This window comes from Nipponia nippon, unplaced genomic scaffold (genome assembly GCF_047370975.1).
Source record: "Nipponia nippon isolate SJK-2023a ecotype South Korea unplaced genomic scaffold, ASM4737097v1 scaffold_18, whole genome shotgun sequence".
Classification (NCBI taxonomy): Eukaryota; Metazoa; Chordata; class Aves; order Pelecaniformes; family Threskiornithidae; genus Nipponia; species Nipponia nippon.
The window spans coordinates 6,778,136-6,798,440 of record NW_028262334.1 but is presented as its reverse complement, the minus strand read 5'-3'; the positions used below and the strand labels follow the sequence as shown (position 1 = coordinate 6,798,440).

Genomic DNA, 20,305 nt, shown 5'->3' with positions numbered 1-20,305 from the left:
TCGGGTAGTGACACAGGTGGCCAACGTACATCAGCACAGGAGGAAATGCAGGCAGTGAAACTTGTGTAGAAGGGAATATTCTTAAAAATTAAGAATTTTTTTTAAAAAAAGCTTTTATATGTCCTCTGGTTCATTCACAGAACTGTGCTATAATACAATGATTAGAAGAGAAACAATCAAGGAGGGTTTCCATCTATATCCATGGTCACAGTGTAAAAAAAAAAAAACCACCAAAAAAACCCCACAACAAAACCGCACATGCTCCAGTATAAAAAATATGCTTAAATATGTTGTCTGCACACAATACAAACACTGAACTCTGTTATCACAGTACTGTTCTGTTACAATCTCCTCCATGCATTCCAAGGGCTCCTTCTACTGTGTCTTCTGGGGAAAAAACCCAATCATTCTCAGGCCAAGAAAAACCCATATATTTGCACAGCTGTAAGACAGTCCAGTGCAGAAGAGGCTAGGAAAAGGCCATACAGAAAAGCCAAAATGAAGGCATAGCCATTCAGATATTTAGCTTTTACTGACCTGCCTTGTAGAGTTAGCTGTCAACAACTTGAGTTATTTAGCACTAGGAAGCACAGGATTAGAAGCCTATATATTTCGTGCACGTATATGTGGGATATGCAGTATGTCACATTCTGCTCTGTTCTGGTGAACTAAGCTAATTGCTGTAGAATGTTTTAATTCGTAGCCACAGACAAACTCGGGTGGACTGTGGGGATTGCAGTTTGGTGACCGTACCAACAAGTCTTGGCCGGGACGGGGAGAAGGCGCAGGAGGTGGAAAAGATTGGGCCAAACTGAAGCAGGTCATTTTTTCTTAGTGCGGGAAGGAGACATGGAGAAAACTTGTTTTGGATCAATCAAAAATGAAATGCATCGATGTTTTCTAAACTTTCAACTCCATTTCTTTTGGATGAAACACTTCACTATATTCAGTCCTAATTGACAAATGTTTCCTGTTCCCTAAAGATCAATTTACTTTTATTTATTTTCTTTTTCACAAATTTGCTATCCAATAAACAATTTCCACCTGTACATTAGAGTGCAAATACCTTTTCTCTTGGAAATCAATAGCAGGTATCTTGGTAGATTCACTGGTACCAGAAACGGTCTGAGCTGCTGAAGATACAAACCTTTTATTAAGGAAAAAAAAAAAATCAAACACAAAAACCTCTTAGCAAAAAATGAGATTGCAGATTTGCATATTTCTCTGCTTTTGTAGTATTTTGATAGCCCAGTGTATTAGGAAAGCTAATTCCTGTGGTAATTCCTGCAGACCAGTACACCTGGTGTGTTAGGGAGACAGCGACCACAAACAGGGAAGAGTTGGGGATACAAAGGCATGGCTGCAACGCTGTTCTGCGGAGGGGGCCTCATCTTCGGAGATGGCTCGGGAGACCCTGGCTGCTGGGTAAATCCTAGAGCAAGACACAGATTTAGGGGCTCTGAGCACCTCTGGGGCTTACAGTCGGCTTTACCCCCAGCTGGAAAGGTGCATCGTTGGCGCAGCCAAGATCGCACTCCCTCGTGCTCCAAACATCGCTTCTGAGAACCTACAAAACACTGGGCAAAGGAAAAATTACAGTGTTTTTACCTCCTTAAAGATACTTCATAGCAGTACTAAAGCGGAAGCTGTTAAGTGCTGAGCAGAGTTTAAAACCACAAAAGACTCTGCAGAAGACCTATTTAAAAGATGTCTGTAGGTAACAATACATAGACTTATTTGCAGGCTGGCTGTCTTCACAGTATATCATTGTGTTACATTTTTGTGGTTGCAATTCAGTGTCTCGATTTGACCGGTAAAAGGAGAAAGATAAGTCACAGTGCCAGGTTTTGATTTCCAAAGCTACAGCGCATTTGCGAAATGCACTTGATGGACAGTTGCTGATTGCATCCAAAAGCTTCAGGCAAAGCAACACAAATACTTCGTATTGCAGTATGTCCGCAGACACAAAGCAGCGATAGGAATGCTGTGGACTGCTATAGGACAACCTTAGCCATTTCTGCCTTTTAGAGATACAATGTAAACAGGAATATGTAAAATACTAATAGGCCACGTATAGAAGTATTACATATTATGTATGCTGTTTATGAGCATGGAGACATATGTGTATATTGGCTTTGCTAATTCCATGGCCATGCTGGGAGCTGAGTAGCTGGAATCTGCTTCTCCCTCAAGTCCTGGCTTCCCTGTAGCATTTAAATTAATCGCCACGCTATATTTTGAATAATTGGATTCTGTAAGGTAATAAATGTAAACAGAGAGCGCACAGCAAGACCAGAATAGCCCCATTACAACATCACAATGGGAAGCATTTCATTTTAGAGCATAAAAATCCGTCTTTCCAGAGGTATGTTGCCTTTCCTCAGTTCTGGGAGCTGGAATGATTCAGATAGCAATAAGCCCTTTTTGCGTACCTAGTGTTTTCATCATTGCTGACAAAACCATCCAGTGTATATTTGTGCTAGTTATTTTTACAGATATTGCTAATAGCCAAGTGGTAGAATGTGGTACGGTTTCGGAGGCAAGCATATGAGGGCTAGTTACTTAACAAAACAATATGGCAATTTCCAATTTTTTAGGCAGCGATTAAAAAAGCAGTTTTCTACTGGTATTAACAGTGAGAAAAAACTGGTGGACACTGTGTCAGAGGTCCTGAATGTATGGCTTGGCTTTCACTGAGAAGCTGGCATTACTGTCAGACTGCTGATAAATCAATGCGGTTGGCTGAATTGGTGCTTTTATCCCAGGTGTTCAGCTTTGTGGGGGTTGTGCCTGGCCTGTTCCCAGTCATCTGGAAAACGAAATAATATTGAAAATAGATTTATTTATTTTGCTAAACCATTCTTGTCTGGATGAAATAAAAGCTTGAAAGCATCTGTTTACATTACGGTGTTGTCACAGCGTCTTGAGAGCATATGCTATAAAGGATTTTTAAACAGTTATTGCCAGGATCTAAGGTGATTGGCAGCGATCACTTAATAATACCTATCACTTCGGAAGTCTGGTTCTTTATAAAAACAAATGTCTTTTGCCTCAAGACAATTTAAAGAGAGCTAGAAAAGCATATTGACGTGTCGATTTACTTAGGATTTTATTCCTCAGGCTTAAATGTAAAAATGACCTATCAAAAAGCCATCATCGTCAGACAAACACGTTGCCAAAATGCTGCTTGAATGCGTGGTATGAAGTCCATTACGACTGGTGGGGACAGTCTCGGTGAACCATACTCCAGAGTTTATAAACCTTTGTTTACTTTTATTTGATAGTTTACCAGAAAGTAGAATTTTGTCCTTTGCTTTCAAAACAGATATTGCAGCTGCAACTTAATACTTGCTGATTCTACCTGTCTACACCGTGCATTAGGTTAGGTACTAAAAATACCCTCGTGCCGCCTTGTGTCCTGTTCTTTCTAACAGAATTTAATGTGGAACGCTTTCAAGTACAATAGGGGAAAAAAAAAAGAAAGGAGGAATACTCACGATGTCTGAATTGAAGGGTTTCACATTGATGTTGCGAGTTGAACTACTGGTAAGGGACCAGACCTTGGTTTTGTGCTTAAAGGCAGCTCGAACCTTTGGGAAAAAAAGTGAAACCAGATAGAAGATTTCTTTTGGAAAAAGTTGTGTTTATTTTCACAGGTGCAGCCTACAATCATTTCCCCATTAGCCTGCCTCCGTATTAACGTCACTGTACTAAAAAAACAACAAACAATCCGCCCTTACATTTTTCTTTATATTTATGGTCTTATTTTAAAATTTAACTTTACTCATCAAGTACCCATACTTTAAATACAAAGCACTGTATAACCTCACTTATGTCTCATTTCATTGGCGACATTTTCATGTTACCTGGGTTGTCCCATCCTCCTAGATGTCCAAGGTATGACTGTATTACTATTCATCTTGTTAAAAATAAAAAATAATAAAAGCAAAAAAACCAAAGCTGCAGGGCATATAAGCGTACATCCCCAGTATTTGCAGTTCTGGTTTGAAAGATTTCCTAGGGTGCCATTGTATTGATTTGCAGAAGCTCGCTAGGACACTTTCACATTTTCTAACTAAATGTGCAGCCCCAGGCTGGACCACAAGCTCCCCCGTTCGGGCAGGCTCTCCCAGGAGCTCCCGCAGCCCTGATGGTACTCAGATGCCACGATGACATAAGCTAGCTTTTGAAAACTGGAATTTTTAAAAGATATTGGATAAAATTCCCTATAGATGTAGGACAATTCTGCACCAAGGTGAAGATAATCGGCTGCATAAAGAAAGGATGGTAACAGTCATTCTTCAGGCAAGTAGGTGAGATTTATCAAGGCTTACTGGCTGGAAGTGATTGACCAGTGTTACGATGTTGTGGTAAAGAACATGTCAGGAGGAGCATAGTCTGCAGAACACACCAAGTAATCCTTCCTCCTTATTCCACACTGGCATGGCCTCAGCTACGCTGCTGTGTCCAGCATCCCAGGAAAAACAGGGACCAGCTGGAGACAGCCCTGAAGAGAGCAGTGAGGATGATCACAGGTCAAGCAAACACACGTTACGAGAAGCTTGGGTTGTTTAATCAAAAGAGGAGACTGGAGGAAGACAAGGATAAGTCTTACAGTCTTCCCTTTCCTGCGGAGAGGAAAGGAATTACCTACTCTTAATACGCATAGTAGCTAAATCAGGAAATAAGCAGCTCCGACTGCAGTAAGAAAGGTGACAACGGCAATTTAGGAGTGGCAGTAGTGAGGCACAGAGCCAGATTGCTGGGGGAGGTCGAGGGACTTCGACGGCTGAGCTGTCAGGGTGACGCTGGGGCCTTGGACGTGTGCTGCGGGAGAGGCTGCTCAGGTCCCTGTCACACCCCTTCTCCTCCGCTCCCTTCTAATGCGTGTGCATTTCTTGTCCAGGCCCGCTGGGAATAAAGCTCTCTTTTTTACCCAACCACTTGGAAATATCTGCAGATTTCGCTTTACAATATCCAAATTTTACTTCTATGGTAAGAATGAAATTCTCAAGAAGAATTCTTGCAGTTTAGCTGAAGAAGTATTTTAGATATGCACAGAATACGATGGAGCCAATAAGCCCTGCTCTCCAAAAATGACAGTTCACGTTAGCTATATATGAACTGGTTTTTAAGGATAAAAATTCTGAAAAGTTTCTGAATTTAATTCTTCATGAGGTTCCTGGAAAAATGGCAGCAATTCAAATATTTGTATTTGATGGCAGGCATTTGAAGCTTGACAGCAGGAAGAAAGCTTTCTGAGCCTGGGGGAGAATACAATAAGGAAATATTTTTCCTCCTTACCTTTAACCTGCCTGCTTAACTTCAGTTGATTTTAATAAAGATCAAGAACTTCACAGTCAGTCCTGACTCTCCAAATTGATTGTAGCAAAGATCATATCAATGCTCTGAGACTGAATAGGTTGGGCAAATATTAATAAATAATAACGTCTCCACAGAAGAGCTGGAGTGCTGCTGTTGCACGGGAAGAAGCGGCAGGCTGTGGGCCAGGGCTACTTAGCAGCGCCCAGAAGAAAGAGCTATGGGAGAATCAGCGCTGTGGGGTATACGTTGAGCAGTACTGCTCGGCAGCATGCTGGAAATGGTTTTCATAAGAAACTTTCGTTATCAGGAATAGGTGTTGCTGAACATTTTCTGCTCTCTGCCATGGAAGGAGAGGATGCTGCTAGCTCCAGGCCCAGCAGAGGTGGGCTCCACAAGCCCCATTTACATCAGCCTTGCCTTGGCTGCTCTAAGACAGCAAAATGCAAAAAGATGCCTCTTAGTCCACTATGAAAACCTGAACTTTCTGCCAAGAAAAATACCTGGAATATGTTCTACGCTGTTTGGTTTCCCATTAAGGATTGCATGAGCAACTTCCAAAAGTATGTTTTGCTGAGAATAATATTTATTTTCCTCTCTGGAACTGCAGATGTAACAAAGCCAGAGGCCCCCCAGTGAGGATGCCGGGGGAGTCCTGCTCCTGCTGTTCCAGCATCCTCCCATAGCAGCACAGCCCATGCCCTGCTCAGCCCCTCCAGTCCTTGGGACTGCTTCTGCCCTTAGTCTTGAGCTGCCTTCTCTTACCTTTTTTTTTTTTTTTTTTTAAACTTTTCTTATGTTAAATAAAATAAATGTCAAGCATGGGTCAAAATGCCACAAGTGACAAATTCATTAACATTCATGTATTAACTGAAAGAAAAAGGAAATCAGTGGCATAGCAGGCAACGATAACGGAGAAAGTATTTTCTTGTTTTATACTCATGTTACTTGAATTTGGTAACACCAAATTTGCTAACACCATTTGGTTACATACCTCTGAATTCAGAAGACAGTGAAACAGGAACATGAAAAATCCCTGAAAAGAGATAAAAGGGAGAAGGGTGAAGACTGACCGTGAAGAAAGAAATACAATAATGTATTTCTCACAGTACCGTATAAAGCAGGTATTGAGTAGCTAGAGATCTATAAATATCGAAGAGCAGGACAAATTGTGCCCCAGGTTAAACTGGAGGAACCTGCAGCATTAGGTTCCTGTGAGGCTTGCCTGGACCTTTTCCTGTCAAACGGCACCTCCTAAACTTCGGGGTGCTAAAGGAGAAACCTGGCTGAAAAGAAGCAGGAATCCTGTTTTCATGAGAACGAGAGAACTTTTTGTCTGTGCTTGCAAAGACGAAGGCAGAGGGAAATGCTCTTTGGGAAACACCAGGTCAATATTTTTCACATTAGAAAACCGAGGTATTAGCATTAGGGAAGTTTTCACAAAAGAACTTTGCTATCTTTGGGCTTTTTGGCCAATGGAAAGTGAAAAGGTCCCATCCCCTTCCCCTCCCAAAATAATTCTTTTCTTTTGGGGAGTATTCAGCCAAACTTCTGGGTTTTATTTTGGATAAAAATTGGAACTTTTCTTATCAGCTTATGCGGAGAACTCTGTTGAACTCTTTTTGTGACCATAGTGGTATTTGTTCCTGAGACAAAAAAGGATTTACAGGAGTTCATTTTTTCTTCCCCTTTGTAACCATTATTCGGGAAAGAATTATAACACACCTATAGATTTATGCCTCTGCGGAAGCATCCCCTTAAAGCTAATCAGATGCTTACATTCCTTCTTGGACAGAGCTATTTTTCTGGATTGGTGTCTTAAGAAGACGAGGGTCTGATTGCCTGCATGCAAGAGTCACGTGCTGCTTTCTGCAGCATGCAGAACAGCTCCACTCTTCGCCTTATGCCACACCACTGCCACAAACGTCTGTTGGCTTTCATTTAGTCTCAGTAATGAAGCCTCAAACTGACACTGAAAAATTGCTGTGGTATTTCGACTAAAGAATCTTGCCTGTGGTACCTGGTGCTGGAAGAACGGATTTCATTTCTCAAGCTCACCGTCTCATTTATTTAGTTATTGCTACTGGAAACACTAAGGAGTGGGATGAAAGTTCTGTTCATACAGAGACTAAACAATTGCCAGCACTGTATGGTCAGCACAGACTTAAAAGACAGAGGAAGGAACATAGAAAAAAACCAATAAACACAAGCATGTGAAAACATTGCTAATGATCCATTTATTGGATCTCAGCAGCAGTTCAGTAGCCATAAACTTTCCCACCGGGTACTTACTTGTAGTGAATTGAAAACAGCAAATATATACTGAAATACTAATGCGTGGGCATTGACAGACAAAATCCCAAAGATCCACGAGCTTCCCAAGATTGGTAAGAGAACAGCGACGGCTTTAGCTGTTAGTCTGAAAGAGAAAACAAAAATAGGAAATGTGATGAGACAGTTAAACAAATTTCAGCCCCCGCAGCAGGGGGTTTATCAGTTATGTCCTGGCAGCAAGGCAGCGTGTGTATGACTCTCTTGGCCATAAAATGCTTTTAATGGGCAAGTCTCTTAATTAGTCATTCCTCAGCTATGAAAATGGGGATAACAGACCTTCGGTGTCACGTGGGGTAAGTACAGATTGAGAGTCAGTAACTGAGGGTGCAGGGGAGGAGATGGCGAGATGGTCCTCTAACTACGGCAGCTGTATCTTCAGTTTGCAGTGAAGTACCATCATTTTGTCAGTGAGGAATCAAATGTAAGAGTCAAAAACACAGGGCAGAAACTGAGAACAAAGGCAGCATCACATGGAAAAACTAAAACTCCTGTACAGTGTATCCAAAATACATTTGCTCAGCACTATAGTTGAGTCAAGACAACACGATATTTCTCTTAGAGAAAGTGACTTGGGATTTTTCATCACCACAAATGGGAAGAAACACGATGTACCTCTGCAAAATGCAAATCCTTTAACACCGCAGTATTATTCTGCTACCACCCTGCTTTGTTCAGAGTTGATTCAGAGAAACGTATGCCAAATATTGAAATAGCTTGTGTTTCTTGGAGGTCCCTTCTGATACATGTTCGCTCTGCTTAGCTTGGAGGACTTGGCAGAATTTCAGTAAAAGGTGATACACAGCTGAAAAGCTAACAGCTCTGAGAAAATAAGAGGGATTTTTGGGTTTGTCTTAATGAGCTATGCTAATATGTTTGTTACGGTGGTAGATGAAAAGAAATTGTGGCATACCAGAGAATTAAATGATCACGGAAAGTTTTCTGCAGCAGCTGAATTCTGTGGACCAAATTTTATATAAAGAGGAACTTTTATACAAAGGGAACCACAGAGAAAACAAAGGCACGGCGTTTAGAATTGTTAAGATCGCAGTTACGTCTCTTCGGCCGATTCATAGCCGCCTACATGAAAGACCAGAGAACCGTGCACTTCCTGCAGGGAGCTCATGGCCGTCAGCTGCAGCAGGAGCTCAGGGCAGCCAGAGCTCACAGAGCTCAGGACCGGGCAGAGGGACGGGCAATTCTTGCGTCCGTTTTCGGCTTTGACGTAAACACTGCTGATACCTCTCTCTGCAACTGCATACCACTCGGCCACTTCCAAGAAAGACAGGCACAAGTGACGAAACTTAACACACAAAGATTATTGCTTATCCCACACAATTGTCTTCTCCTTACAAAGCCCTCAGAGCATCATGTCTGGTTCACGCTAATGAATTGCTCTAAAGAATTGTACCTCTGTGTCTGCGTATACTCTGTGATACGGACTTCGAGAGTGTCGTCGTAATAGCCCTACGGAGTGTTTCTAAAAAAAGGAAGACAACTGAATTACTCTATGGAAGTCCTTGCCACAGGATGCTATGGACATCTAAAAAGGATCCTGTGGACTCATGGAAGATGGTTCTGTTGTGGATTGCTAGATGTGACAGTTCAGATGCAGCCGCTCGTGCAATAAGTCCCTGATCTCGTGTGCGCTGGAAGGTGGGAGTATGTGCTTGGAGAAGAATCACTCTGCTTGGCCTTTATAGCGGGGACAGAGGGTTGGAGGGACCCCCAGTCCATCTGGCTTAATCCGACGGACAAGTCTTTCTGTTCTTAGCCTAATCCATCTGGCTTTTTGGTTAAAACAATAAACACCTCCACAGTTCATTTTCACATCAGTTTGACCCGGTAAAGGCAGGTGTAAAATAGAGCAGGGCCAGGTGACCAAAAATAGAGTTAATAAGTCATCACTCACTTTTTCCCAGTAAGTGCTATACATCTAGTTCACAGCACTGGGCAACCCAAAAGCATTCGTGATGTTCGTCCACTCTGTAATCACTCAAACCCCCCTGAATCCCACAGGGCAAAACATTCTTGCTGTCAAGGCACTACTAACTAGACAGCCCAGTGCAATTTTGCCTGTCAGGGATGAATAGATGTCAAACCTTTGCACACCCAGGCACCACATTTTCAGTGGCAGCTATCTGCAATTTTGCTGGTACAAGACAGAAAGCACAAAGAAGAGAGCCGTCCCCATGTGGAACATCCTGAACCAGCAAGGCAGGCAGAGCTCATCCCTACTTACCACAGCATTTATATACACTTAACTCCTGGTGTAGCCCGCGGGATTTAAGCACATGCTTACAATTAAATGTATGTTTAAAATATTTCAATTAATTGAGTCTATGGTACAATTACAGATAAAGAAGCCAAAAGGGCAGCAAGGGGAACAGTGGTTGTGAGAAACTAAAAGTTAGTCCATGCTTGCTGAAGCTACGTTTTTCAGAAATGAGCAGATTTCTATTTAGCTGGAAACGTATGCAAGAGAGAAAGTTGTTTTAGGGAGATTTATGTCCTACTTGTGCCTTTTACCCTCGTACAGATTAAAGTACAGGTTCAGGAGAGAAGTGCGTAGAGCTGCATGACAAGAGACCACTTGTAATTACAACAAACATAAAACAAATGAGAATTTTGTACAACACAATTCAATGAAGAAATCGCTTAATTAAACCTAGAGACAAGACATGTTGTTCATTTCCGTCACCTGAGCACGCACTGCCTTACAGCCTTGATTAAAGTGTATGCTGAAGTACTGCACAGGCTTCAGGTTTATAGGGAAATCTGGGGTGGGGAAGAATCTGGAATCTTTCTTTTTTTCCCCCTGTATTGATTCATATCTTTATGTCCTTGGCCATGAATATTGCTGCACAATTCAATTTAATTCTGCAAAGAGTTTATTCAGCCAGAAAATGAAGGAATACCTTAAACCTTGAGCTCACTATTTGATTAAAACATGCATTTTAAAAGATAGAGTTTTAAAACAACTGATACAAGTTTATTTTCACGAATCAAGGATGTTTTGGGCTTTTTTCTCTGTTAAGATTAAAGTTCATCACCTCAGCTCTAACGTAAGGCGTGCTCCATCGGGGAGCAGCCAGCAGAGCACCTCTTGCAAGGCACTTTGTGCAGAGGGACCTGCATCATCTCAGAGAGCCCTTGTGCTTGCGGGGAGGCCTCTGTGCAGGACTCGGGGCAGGCGGGGGGACAGGCGAACGCCTGGAGGAGGGGGTAGGTACATTCAGATTCCGTGATGGTTTACGTGTCCTCTCTGACCTGATACGGGAGGTGATTAGTATGCCCAACACAGCTACACTTGTAAAACTGTCTTCATTACAAACCACCCTTTTTTCTTTTTCTCTTTTGTTCTCACACTCTCAATTTTTATAAAGTTTGCAGTTTGGAATATAATTTTCCCCGGCTGGTTTGTTGCCAAAAATAAGTTTTCGTCGTTTCTTTTTGAGTCAGAGCATAAAAAGCTTCATGTGTAATTTGTAGTTGAGGGCAGAGCAGGGTTAGGTACTTGATTTCAACGTTTTCAAAATCATTCTTACAGTTTGGATTTTCAGGAGCCTTTAACATTAAAAAATATATAAGGCATTTGTAAAGTAAGGTATTAATAAAGACTGCTCACTATTAAGCACATGTGCAGCAGAAATACATAACCAAAAATGAAAACAAAATACAGACATGTAGGATTTCTCAAGCAAATGTATTAATGTTTCCTGCACATCTTTTTACAAGAGCAGCCATGTGAAGGTGAAATTCATTTAAGACTATCTAAGGGTCAGCTCTGCATCTGTATCACTTAAACCTCATTAAGTCTTTTTTTTTGCCTAATTATTACATAGCTTTCTATGCTTGCATGCTCTGAATTTCACCCTATGTATGAAATTATTAGTTCAACGTGTTTATGAGCTTTACTCACCAAGCAAAGGACTCAGCTCTAATGTTCCTGGTCCTCTTATTTTCTTCCACTTACCCCTCCCCTTCCCATCCTTATTTCCTTTTGTCTTTGAACTTTAAAAAAGAAAAATACTAAATGTAAAATGCTGCGTCAGAACACCATTAAGGTGGCAAGGTTAAAAAAATCTTAGAAATACAAAAGTTAATGTTCACTAGGCACATTAATTCTGATGCACTGCACATACTTTATTTTTTTTTATTCCCATTTTTCTTTCCTACATGAATATTTTAGTAGATTAGTTCTAGTACGCTAAGATATAGAGCGCGATCAAATACATGTTATGTTTGGAGAAGGAATACTGCATGACTTAAACTGTGCAACCTTAAAAAAAAGCCACTACCATCGCTTGAGCTTTGTATCGTCTATGAAATCAGTGACATGAAGAAGCGATCCTTCGGGGCAGCGGCAGGTCTTACTTTGCAGATATTGAGGCCCAGCCCCACTAGGACTTTATAAACCTTCCCAAAATCTTTCTTTGTCCTTGTGCCCTAATGCGTCAGAAAAGAGAACGGCCATTGCCTTACAAACGACCCTCTAAATTTCTCCTCTGTGCCCTTCTCATGCTCTGGCCTTTGAAATCAGAAGCAACCTGACAGTCCGTTTCTTACATAGACTTTTAAAAGCTCAGATATTGTTACTCTTCTGCAGTCTAATAGCATTAAGTTTGGTGAGCTTTTTATCTTTCTGTATCTATATACACAGAATGATCAGTCCTGGAATTAATTAATTAGGAGCAAAGCAAAACCAGCACAAAAGATTTTTTTTTCTCCTTTCTATTGTTTCCTTTTGCCGATATATTTTTTTAAAGTACGTACCTATTATTATTTCATAATATAGGCAACTTCTGGAAAATACGAAAATATCTTGAGTGACTGAAGTTTTATACCCAGTGTATATGGAATAGCCTTTGGGATAGTACTAGCTGTATGTAGCCTGTCTGTCAATTCAGTCTATGGTTAGGGTTGTTGCTCACTCTGCCCCAACACTAACAGTCTCTTCGGCTGGGCTGCAGAGGCTTCTGAAGCACCACTCCCCAAGAACCACTTGGGCATGACTTGATTTCGTTCAGATTTGTTCATTGCAGAAAGCAAGCGGCAATGAATTAGCGCTGCGCGGTGCCCCGTCCTCTGCCGCCGGGTCTGCAGCCCCTGCTGGTCCTTGCGAGCTCATACACAGCCCCGCTCACCTCAGCCCTCCTGTACGAATCCCGGTGGCGGGGGGCAGGGGGAGTCCTCTGGAAGCCCTTAGCAAATTTTCCTGAAACACTTCTTGCAAGAACAGCGTCAACTCTTCTTGCAAGAACAGCGTTAACTTTATTCACTAATTGTTAATCAGGCTGTCCATTTAACACGCGCTCACCCTTTAAATCTCCTGTTGAAAAAGTATCTTTCTTCCCCTTTCCTGTTCTTACAGTTTAAGTCTAATTCCTGAGAAGTAAACCTTGCTCACCAGAGATCTTCCACTCCAAATTTCTTCAGTTGGCTTTGTTGGGTTGCTTTTGCTTTAGCGTTCACTTCAGTGCAGGACTTTGATATTTTCTGTACGTCTGCTCAGCCGGAGACGGACTGTTAGCCAGCGTTGTACGCCAGCTGAGGTCCCGACGTGTGCGCTGGTCAGTCAACACGGGAAGGGAAGTTTTCTGAGTTGGATAATTATCATAGCTGTATTGAAGTCCCGGCGTGCAAGAAGTACAGGTTGCAGCACTTCTGACGTGTATTTTCATTACCAACATCGTATAAAAATCATTGCACTGTTACTGAAGTGACTAGGAACATTTTTCCAAGAGCAGTGTTGGGCCTTATAGTTTTATTGTATTTGCAATTGGTTTGGAACAGCTCTACTCAATTGAGATTGCTCCCTTCTCCTTATTTAATCTCTGCCCTTTTCTGCTATTGCCCTGAGTGCTGTCGATATCTTACACTGATGCAGAACGACTACACTGACAGCTACAGGAAAGAAATCTCACTGCTTGCAGAAAAAAACCCTTTATTACTTCTCTGAAGGGGACCCCTAATTCACAAATCACTTTGATTGGTTATAGATGGAGCACTAATCCTTTTAAGACTTCTGACATCCACCTTTCAGTCATGATGCCTGCTGAAGTAAGAACTTAATTCAGACCCATAAGCCAAGATTATATAATAATTGGAGGAAACACTGCCTAAAAAAAGTAAAAATCCTTCACAACAATTCACCGAAATTGTTACCCTGACAAATAGGCCTTTTAACGGAAATGCCTCTCTTCTTTCTTAAACTCTTCACTGGCCACTGTCAGCAATATCCTTTGTGCTTTATATAAAAATAAGTAAGTCCCCAAACCCGCAACTAACATTTCAGACTAATGCTGGGAAAAGTTGAATTTAGCTTCAGTTTCCCATTTGTTACAAGCAGTGTTCGCTAACCTCAAGGCTGGAAAGCTGCTGGGAAACCACTTGCTGCAATTCTGACTGCGAATGAAAATGTTTTTCGTTCAAGTTGAGGAGTGCTTCCAGCGCACACCTTCCCTGCTCCGCCTGACCGCAGTTCTGACCATGGCGTTCGGGAGCGCTGTGTGCTGCCGCTGCTCACTTTGCAGCCTGATTCTCCAAGGAGCAAAACCGATACTAAGCAATTTAGGTGGTGAGTTGCCACCAACATCAAACAGACAGATGGAAGAATACTGATAACAACTCATCTTTTTTAGTGAAGTAGGCAATGAACAGCAATGAAATCATACACAACAGTCTTTGGGGCTGATCCGGAGCCCCTGGTGTCATTTGGAGTCTACAGGCTCCAGCTCCCTTTCACTCCTCCATAAAGAACAACCAGGTCTCAGTAATGCCCTGGTGGTATAAGCAGCTCAGCAGAGTAGCCAAAGCACAGGCTTGAGAGTCAAATCCCTCAGGACCCCTTCTAACTTAGCAACCGATTTACTCCGTAAGTGACACTGAGAGTAGATGTTGGGGTTTTTTTCAAAACGAAATTAATCTCTGACCTCTGCTAGACATCCTGATCGATCGAGCAGAGCTCTCGTCTCAGAAAGCACAGACACGGATTTTAATTCTGCTCCTGCTACTGAGCAGTAGCTCATGAACTCCTGCAAATACACATGCACTTTTTTCTCCTCCTACACTTTGTCTTAGCTACGTAGACGATAAGGCTGATGGCACAAGGAATGTCTTTTAATTAGCACATACACAGTTCCTAGCCTAATCTCAGGTGATTTCTAGGCACAACTATGATAAATTTAAAAGAAAAATAAAAAAGACAAAACCACTGGTAACTGCAGTTGCCATTTCCCATTTTCCCAAATGTTTTTTGCCCTTTTAAAGTGCTGTTGTGAAACTGAATAAGAAATATTTACGGACACTTCAGGTCATTGCTTTCTGGTGGGTGCCGTTTATAATCCAGGGAAGACACTGCTAGTCAAAAGTATTGTAGCTATGGAAAAAAAAAAAAAAATCTAGGCTGCAACAACAACTAAATTCAGATTGATTTTTATCATGAGAGTGGGAAGGGGGGGGCATTGCTCCTTTTCTGTTACGCTCAGTGTACAACACCCAGCCCTCTCCCCACTGACCCCCACAAGAAGGCAGGTGCTGCCAAAGCAGTGCTCCTTCTCCTACGTTTTCCAAAAAGCTAAAGCGGCCTTTAGTAGATACAGCATTTGCCCAGAATATAGGAGGCCTGGCTCAAACCACTCTTCTGCCTAAGGGACTGCAGTTCTCTCTTTTTCCAGAGGAGCATTTTGACTCCCTGCTTGATGCTCATTCTTGCCCAGTGAACCTGTTCCGCTTAGATTAAGTAATTAAATATTCACTGGGTCAGAGAGAGAGGTGTACTCCACAGATGAGTCGTGAGGCACTCCTCTGAGAGAGAGGAGTCCTACCTAATCCTTGCTTTATTAATATTTCTTATTTTATATTAAATATTCAGTGGAGCAGGGACTGAAATCCAAGCCTCCCTTCAAACCCCATCAAGCCTGACAAAATAAGGGCCATGACCAGAAATGGAGGTACCTTAAGTATTTTAATGCTGAGGAGGCAATTCCAGGGGCTGGCAGCATTGACTTCTGACTTCGGCCCCTAACCAGGGATTTAGGAATCCGCACCTTGCTAAGGCCTCCCACAGATCAAGTCCCATGTCACCTCCATCACTTCCTGATCCTAAAACTACAAAAGAAAAAAACCGCTTCCCAAAGAAAGTAATTGAGTACTTCACTAAAACACGTCCTTCTCCTTGTCTGTAATGCAAGCTATTAAAAGACTATAAAGAATTAAAACGTAGTCCTTGCAAGCTGAATTTTCAGTGGTTACAATTTTCCTACGGGAACTGAATTTGCAGTGGGATTTTTCCATTCTCTTTCTAAAATTCTGTTCTCCAACATTTTTTGACACTAATTCTCTCATTCCACTGCTGCTGCGACAGCATTCTCTGCTTCTCGATCCCCAAGCCCAAGGTTAGAGCTAATTTTCCACTGAACTTTGCCATTGAGTCATCAAAGAAAATAATAAGAGCTTATTCTCACAGTAGAAGAATGTTCCACCTCCAACCAAGCAGTATTAATAATTGGGATTGGATGAGGAGATACAGTACCTGCACCGAGAGGCCTTGGACCACAGGATACCCAGTTGTACGTGTATTTGTTCCCAGGAGACACCCAAAAGCTTCGCTGTTCTTAGTAGAAGTTGTCGTTTTTAAAAGGTGACTGGGAGCTTTTGCTAGTGAATAGTCTTGTTCCATATTTGTGCTTTAATCTCCAAAGATTGTGTCTCTCTGTGCTTCCTTTCATGCTCTGCTTCCACTGAAGCATCACTTGAACCTCAGCAACAGCCCAGTGTAACAGAATCTGCTTTCTCTTCTCCCGTAACAACCTCTAAAAGAACCTGCAGTATAACTACGTCCAGTTAGATGATCACTTAAGATCTGCCGAGTACCATCATGGGCGAGCAATGATACAATCCTTTTGCGTACAATCGTTTCTAATAAATTCACAATCGATGGTGCATTTCTTTAAAATCCAGGTAAACTAAAGGGTTGATTGGTTGTTGCAGTCACAAGTTAAATTTTTTGGAAGTCCAAAAAATGTGGCTGCTGAAAGTTTTTTGGGAGATTCCGGTAATGGGCGACGGAACAAACTTCCCAGCAGTTGGTATTGACAACCACGGCCAGAAGCCAAAATAATCACATTCTCAGAAAACCATGTGGAAAATGAAAGCAACTTAAAAGAAAAAGGAACAGAACAAGCCCTGATCCTTACAATAGTGAAGATTTATGGATTTCCTGAACACAACCGTTCACTTCCCTATTTCTTGTGGTGTTTGGTTCTTCCTTAAAAGCTGATTCTGGAGTTAGTTTAAAAGAAGTAAGAGGGGGAAAAAAGACAAGAAAATATTACTCACTTCCACTTCATGGGTTCTTTAATAGCGTCACAAAAGCAGATTGACTGGGAAGTCTGGAGGGATTAATTTGTTGTTTTAAAAAGAAAATAAATTGCAATGTTCTAATGGGTCAGGTCATTTTTATATAGGGTGCTATTATTAAGCATCGGTTTGTTTCCAGAGGTGGAGCAGTCCTCTTGTTTTTTCAGTTTGCACCTTACAGAGCAAGCACCCAAGGAAAGAGCGGCACTTTTTTCTCACAAGCAGACAACAAAAACTATGCAGGAGGGTTTGGGTTTATCCATGTCCAGTTGGCCATGAGCTAGTCCTGGGTTGAAAAAGGTTATGGTATTATTTCTGTTTCTAGACCAGACGAAGATACCAAATAATGAATTGCCCAATATGACCATAAAGTTAGTTATAGGAGCAACATATTAATAGGATAATCAAACCTTGGCTGCTCTGGATGCTCTGCATATGTGAAAACAGATGTTCCTTCAGACTCCCCCCTTCTCCTAGCAGGGACCTGGTGCCTAGCTCTGCGTTGGACTCAGCCCAGGACAAGGAATTTGTTACGACAGCTTATTCCCAGAAAACTCATTACCTGTCTCTTCCAAGGACAAGGCAATGGAAATGCTCCAAAGGGCTAGATCCTGTCTGTGGGTGCCAGATGGACCAGGCTAGATGTCATCTACTTCTTTTCTCCAACATTTGCACCTAATTATTTCTTCCACTACAGTCTCCATTGCTTTACCCATTTTCAAAGCTCCCAGCGCAGGACTTCTTCCTTCTGACGACAGCTTTCTGTATAGACTATCCCTAGGTATACTGTCAGCGTGAGGCATCAATCTACACCAGCCCAACGCTTACTATTTTTAATTGGCTGAATCTCTGCAAGTCATCTTGAAACAATATACTGAAAATTAGTCTTATTGTGCTATTTACAGCCATCTCAATCTTTTTTATAGTTATTATATCATGCAGCGAAAATCTGTGTTTTCCCAGCAGTAAACCAAGATGACAGATCCAGTGCTAATAAAGAGGGACTGTCAAATTACAGAAGTTATGAAAAGGACCTCATAGGGTTCGCTTTCCCTTACATAACAGGAGATTTGAGGGAAGAATTCACATGACGGGAATACTGATATGAAAGGGCACAGCTTGTTCAGAAAGGACACGCAGGGAAAAAGAAAGGGTATATCCAAAATACAGACCTGCTCAGAGAGGCAGAAACTGTAGGCAGACAGACCTTTCAAAAATTTCTGTGTAAAAATCAAGGCAAAGGGAACGGGAACAGTATGGCAGCGTACGTCTGTTTCAGCTTGCTGAACCAGGCGGCTAACGTGGATGAGGCCTTTTTTTTCCCTAAACAACTTGCAGGGAAAGAAACTAACTGTTGTCCACTGGAGAAGGGCAGGCTCCTATTTGTCCTTCCTTAAACTGTCCTTGTGCAAACACCAAGCTTTTAAGAGAAGCCATTAGGAAGAAAACTTCCTGGGGAGACTCAAATTTCCGTCACCAGAGGCTTTTACCAGTATAAGTGACTGTGGTTTAGACACAATTCAAAATGGTCAGGAGCAATTACACAGCCAGTTACCACTGTTCAGCTGACAAGCGGCAATGGACTTCGTAGCTTGGTAGTCCTGTATGGCTGGGAACAGCCAGAAAAAGCAGCCTCACAGAGATGGGGGTTATTGGAAATCTATAGATTTGGCAAATATTTCTGGCGCTTAGCTTGAAGTCAGCAAGGCTCATGGTTTAGTTCAGGATGACAAAGTAACAATCACATCACTCCATACACAAAATTTCTGTGGAATAACATTCCCCCCCCGAGGAGCTGAACTCTGAAAATGATCTCTTGACCTAAACAGTCTCAGTGACCCTTAATTATGCAATGATATCAACAGAAAGATCGCTCCCATTTCCATGGCAACGGTACCAGCGAACAGCAAAGCTATCAAGGTCAGGCATAGAAACTGAGAAAGAAAAGTAATTTTCTGTGTAATGGTTCATATGAGCTTTAACTGCAGTAGTGGCAAATAAATAGTCATATACTTGCTTGATCGCCTGTCTCAAACGCACATGAGGGGAAAAAAAGAATTGCTGAAGTACAACTGCAATCACGCTGCCTTGCTGTCTGGTTTCTAAAAACTGCTAGTGACTGCTGCTTCGGAGGGTAACGCAGGCTGCAGAAAAGCATTCAGCTACGCAATGCTGCAATGTGAGGAACTGGATTTCTTATTAAGCTGGCATTAAAGAAGCCTGGCAACATACGGCTTTTCTCACGTTTATCAAAGTTAACGTCATAGCTGACGCTGCATTACTTGCAGAAAAACCCAGTCAGAAAAGTTCCAAAAAAATATTTTCTAATTTGTCAAAATCAAAATGTTTTACTAACTGGTTTGATTCCCGCCTTCTCCCAGGGCCTGCTTGCAAATGGAAGACACGGGAAAACCTGCGTACTTCCCTCCTAACCTCCTTACCTCCAGTCTCCTCTCTTCTCCCCCAGCCCTTTGCGATACGTGGGAGGCCTCCAGGAGCGAGGCCTGCAGGCTGCCAGCGGCTGGTGGGGTGCGGGCTGGCTGTGGGGCAGGCAGCTGCTGGGGAGCTGCCGCCAACGCCGGCGCCTGCGCCTGAGCCGCTTCGGGCTTTCGGAAACCCTCTCAAGCCCTTTGCTTTAGTAACATGCTGCAGTATTGGGTATGGCTGCAGTTCCATGTACATTATAAAAATGAAAAATAGACTCTGTGGTCATTCATTTTTTTAATTTCTGATCTGAGGATTTGCTGATTCTCTTGTTCTGTACAGTGCGCTCAGACAGGAGCTCATGACAAGCTCCTTTATGCGTCTCCGTACATATTTATGTCTGTCTTATTGCTGCTTGCTTTTTTGAACAAGTAATCTGAATCACTGCTATCTCTACTCACATGAGAACATCCAAGGCTTCTTTGTTCGGTTACTGTATTTGGATGTTCCCTAGTTTTTTAATATCTTTATTAAAATAAGGCAACTAACTTTGGAGGGTGGCTGGAGAAGCTACGTGAGACTGACTGGGGAGAGTAAACACAGGAGAGTTAAAGAACGTGGCTCTTCATGGGGCGATCACAGCACCTCACGTCGAAAATCTGACTCTTCCTGACGTTCTCGTGCTTTCACAGTTATCATCTGACTTAACTGCCTTTTTGATTATTTCTAATATTGTTCCAAAAGAAAACTGCTTTTTATTCAGTTTCTTTTACTAAGATATATGTTTCTGCTTCACATCTTTTTCAATTGAAAGAACTGGGCATAATTTCCAATTTCTATTTCCAAAACACCTGTAACACATCTA

At 42.1% G+C, this 20,305-nt stretch overlaps 1 protein-coding gene across 6 annotated transcripts in view; it reads right to left on the bottom strand.

The window, feature by feature from the left end:
• Positions 1–978: 978 nt before the first annotated feature.
• Positions 979–20,305, bottom strand: part of ADGRD1 (adhesion G protein-coupled receptor D1) — a 175,212-nt gene continuing 155,885 nt past the window's right edge. For all 6 annotated transcript variants that reach the window (XM_087754595.1, XM_087754600.1, XM_087754598.1 and 3 more), the window contains 4 exons: positions 7,615–7,741; positions 6,317–6,358; positions 3,498–3,590; positions 979–2,809 (listed from right to left, as the gene is read on the bottom strand). In XM_087754595.1, coding sequence (XP_087610721.1) covers positions 2,714–2,809; positions 3,498–3,590; positions 6,317–6,358; positions 7,615–7,741 — 358 coding nt within the window. In that variant the 3' untranslated portion in view covers positions 979–2,713. The remainder of the gene's footprint in view (positions 2,810–3,497; positions 3,591–6,316; positions 6,359–7,614; positions 7,742–20,305) is intronic.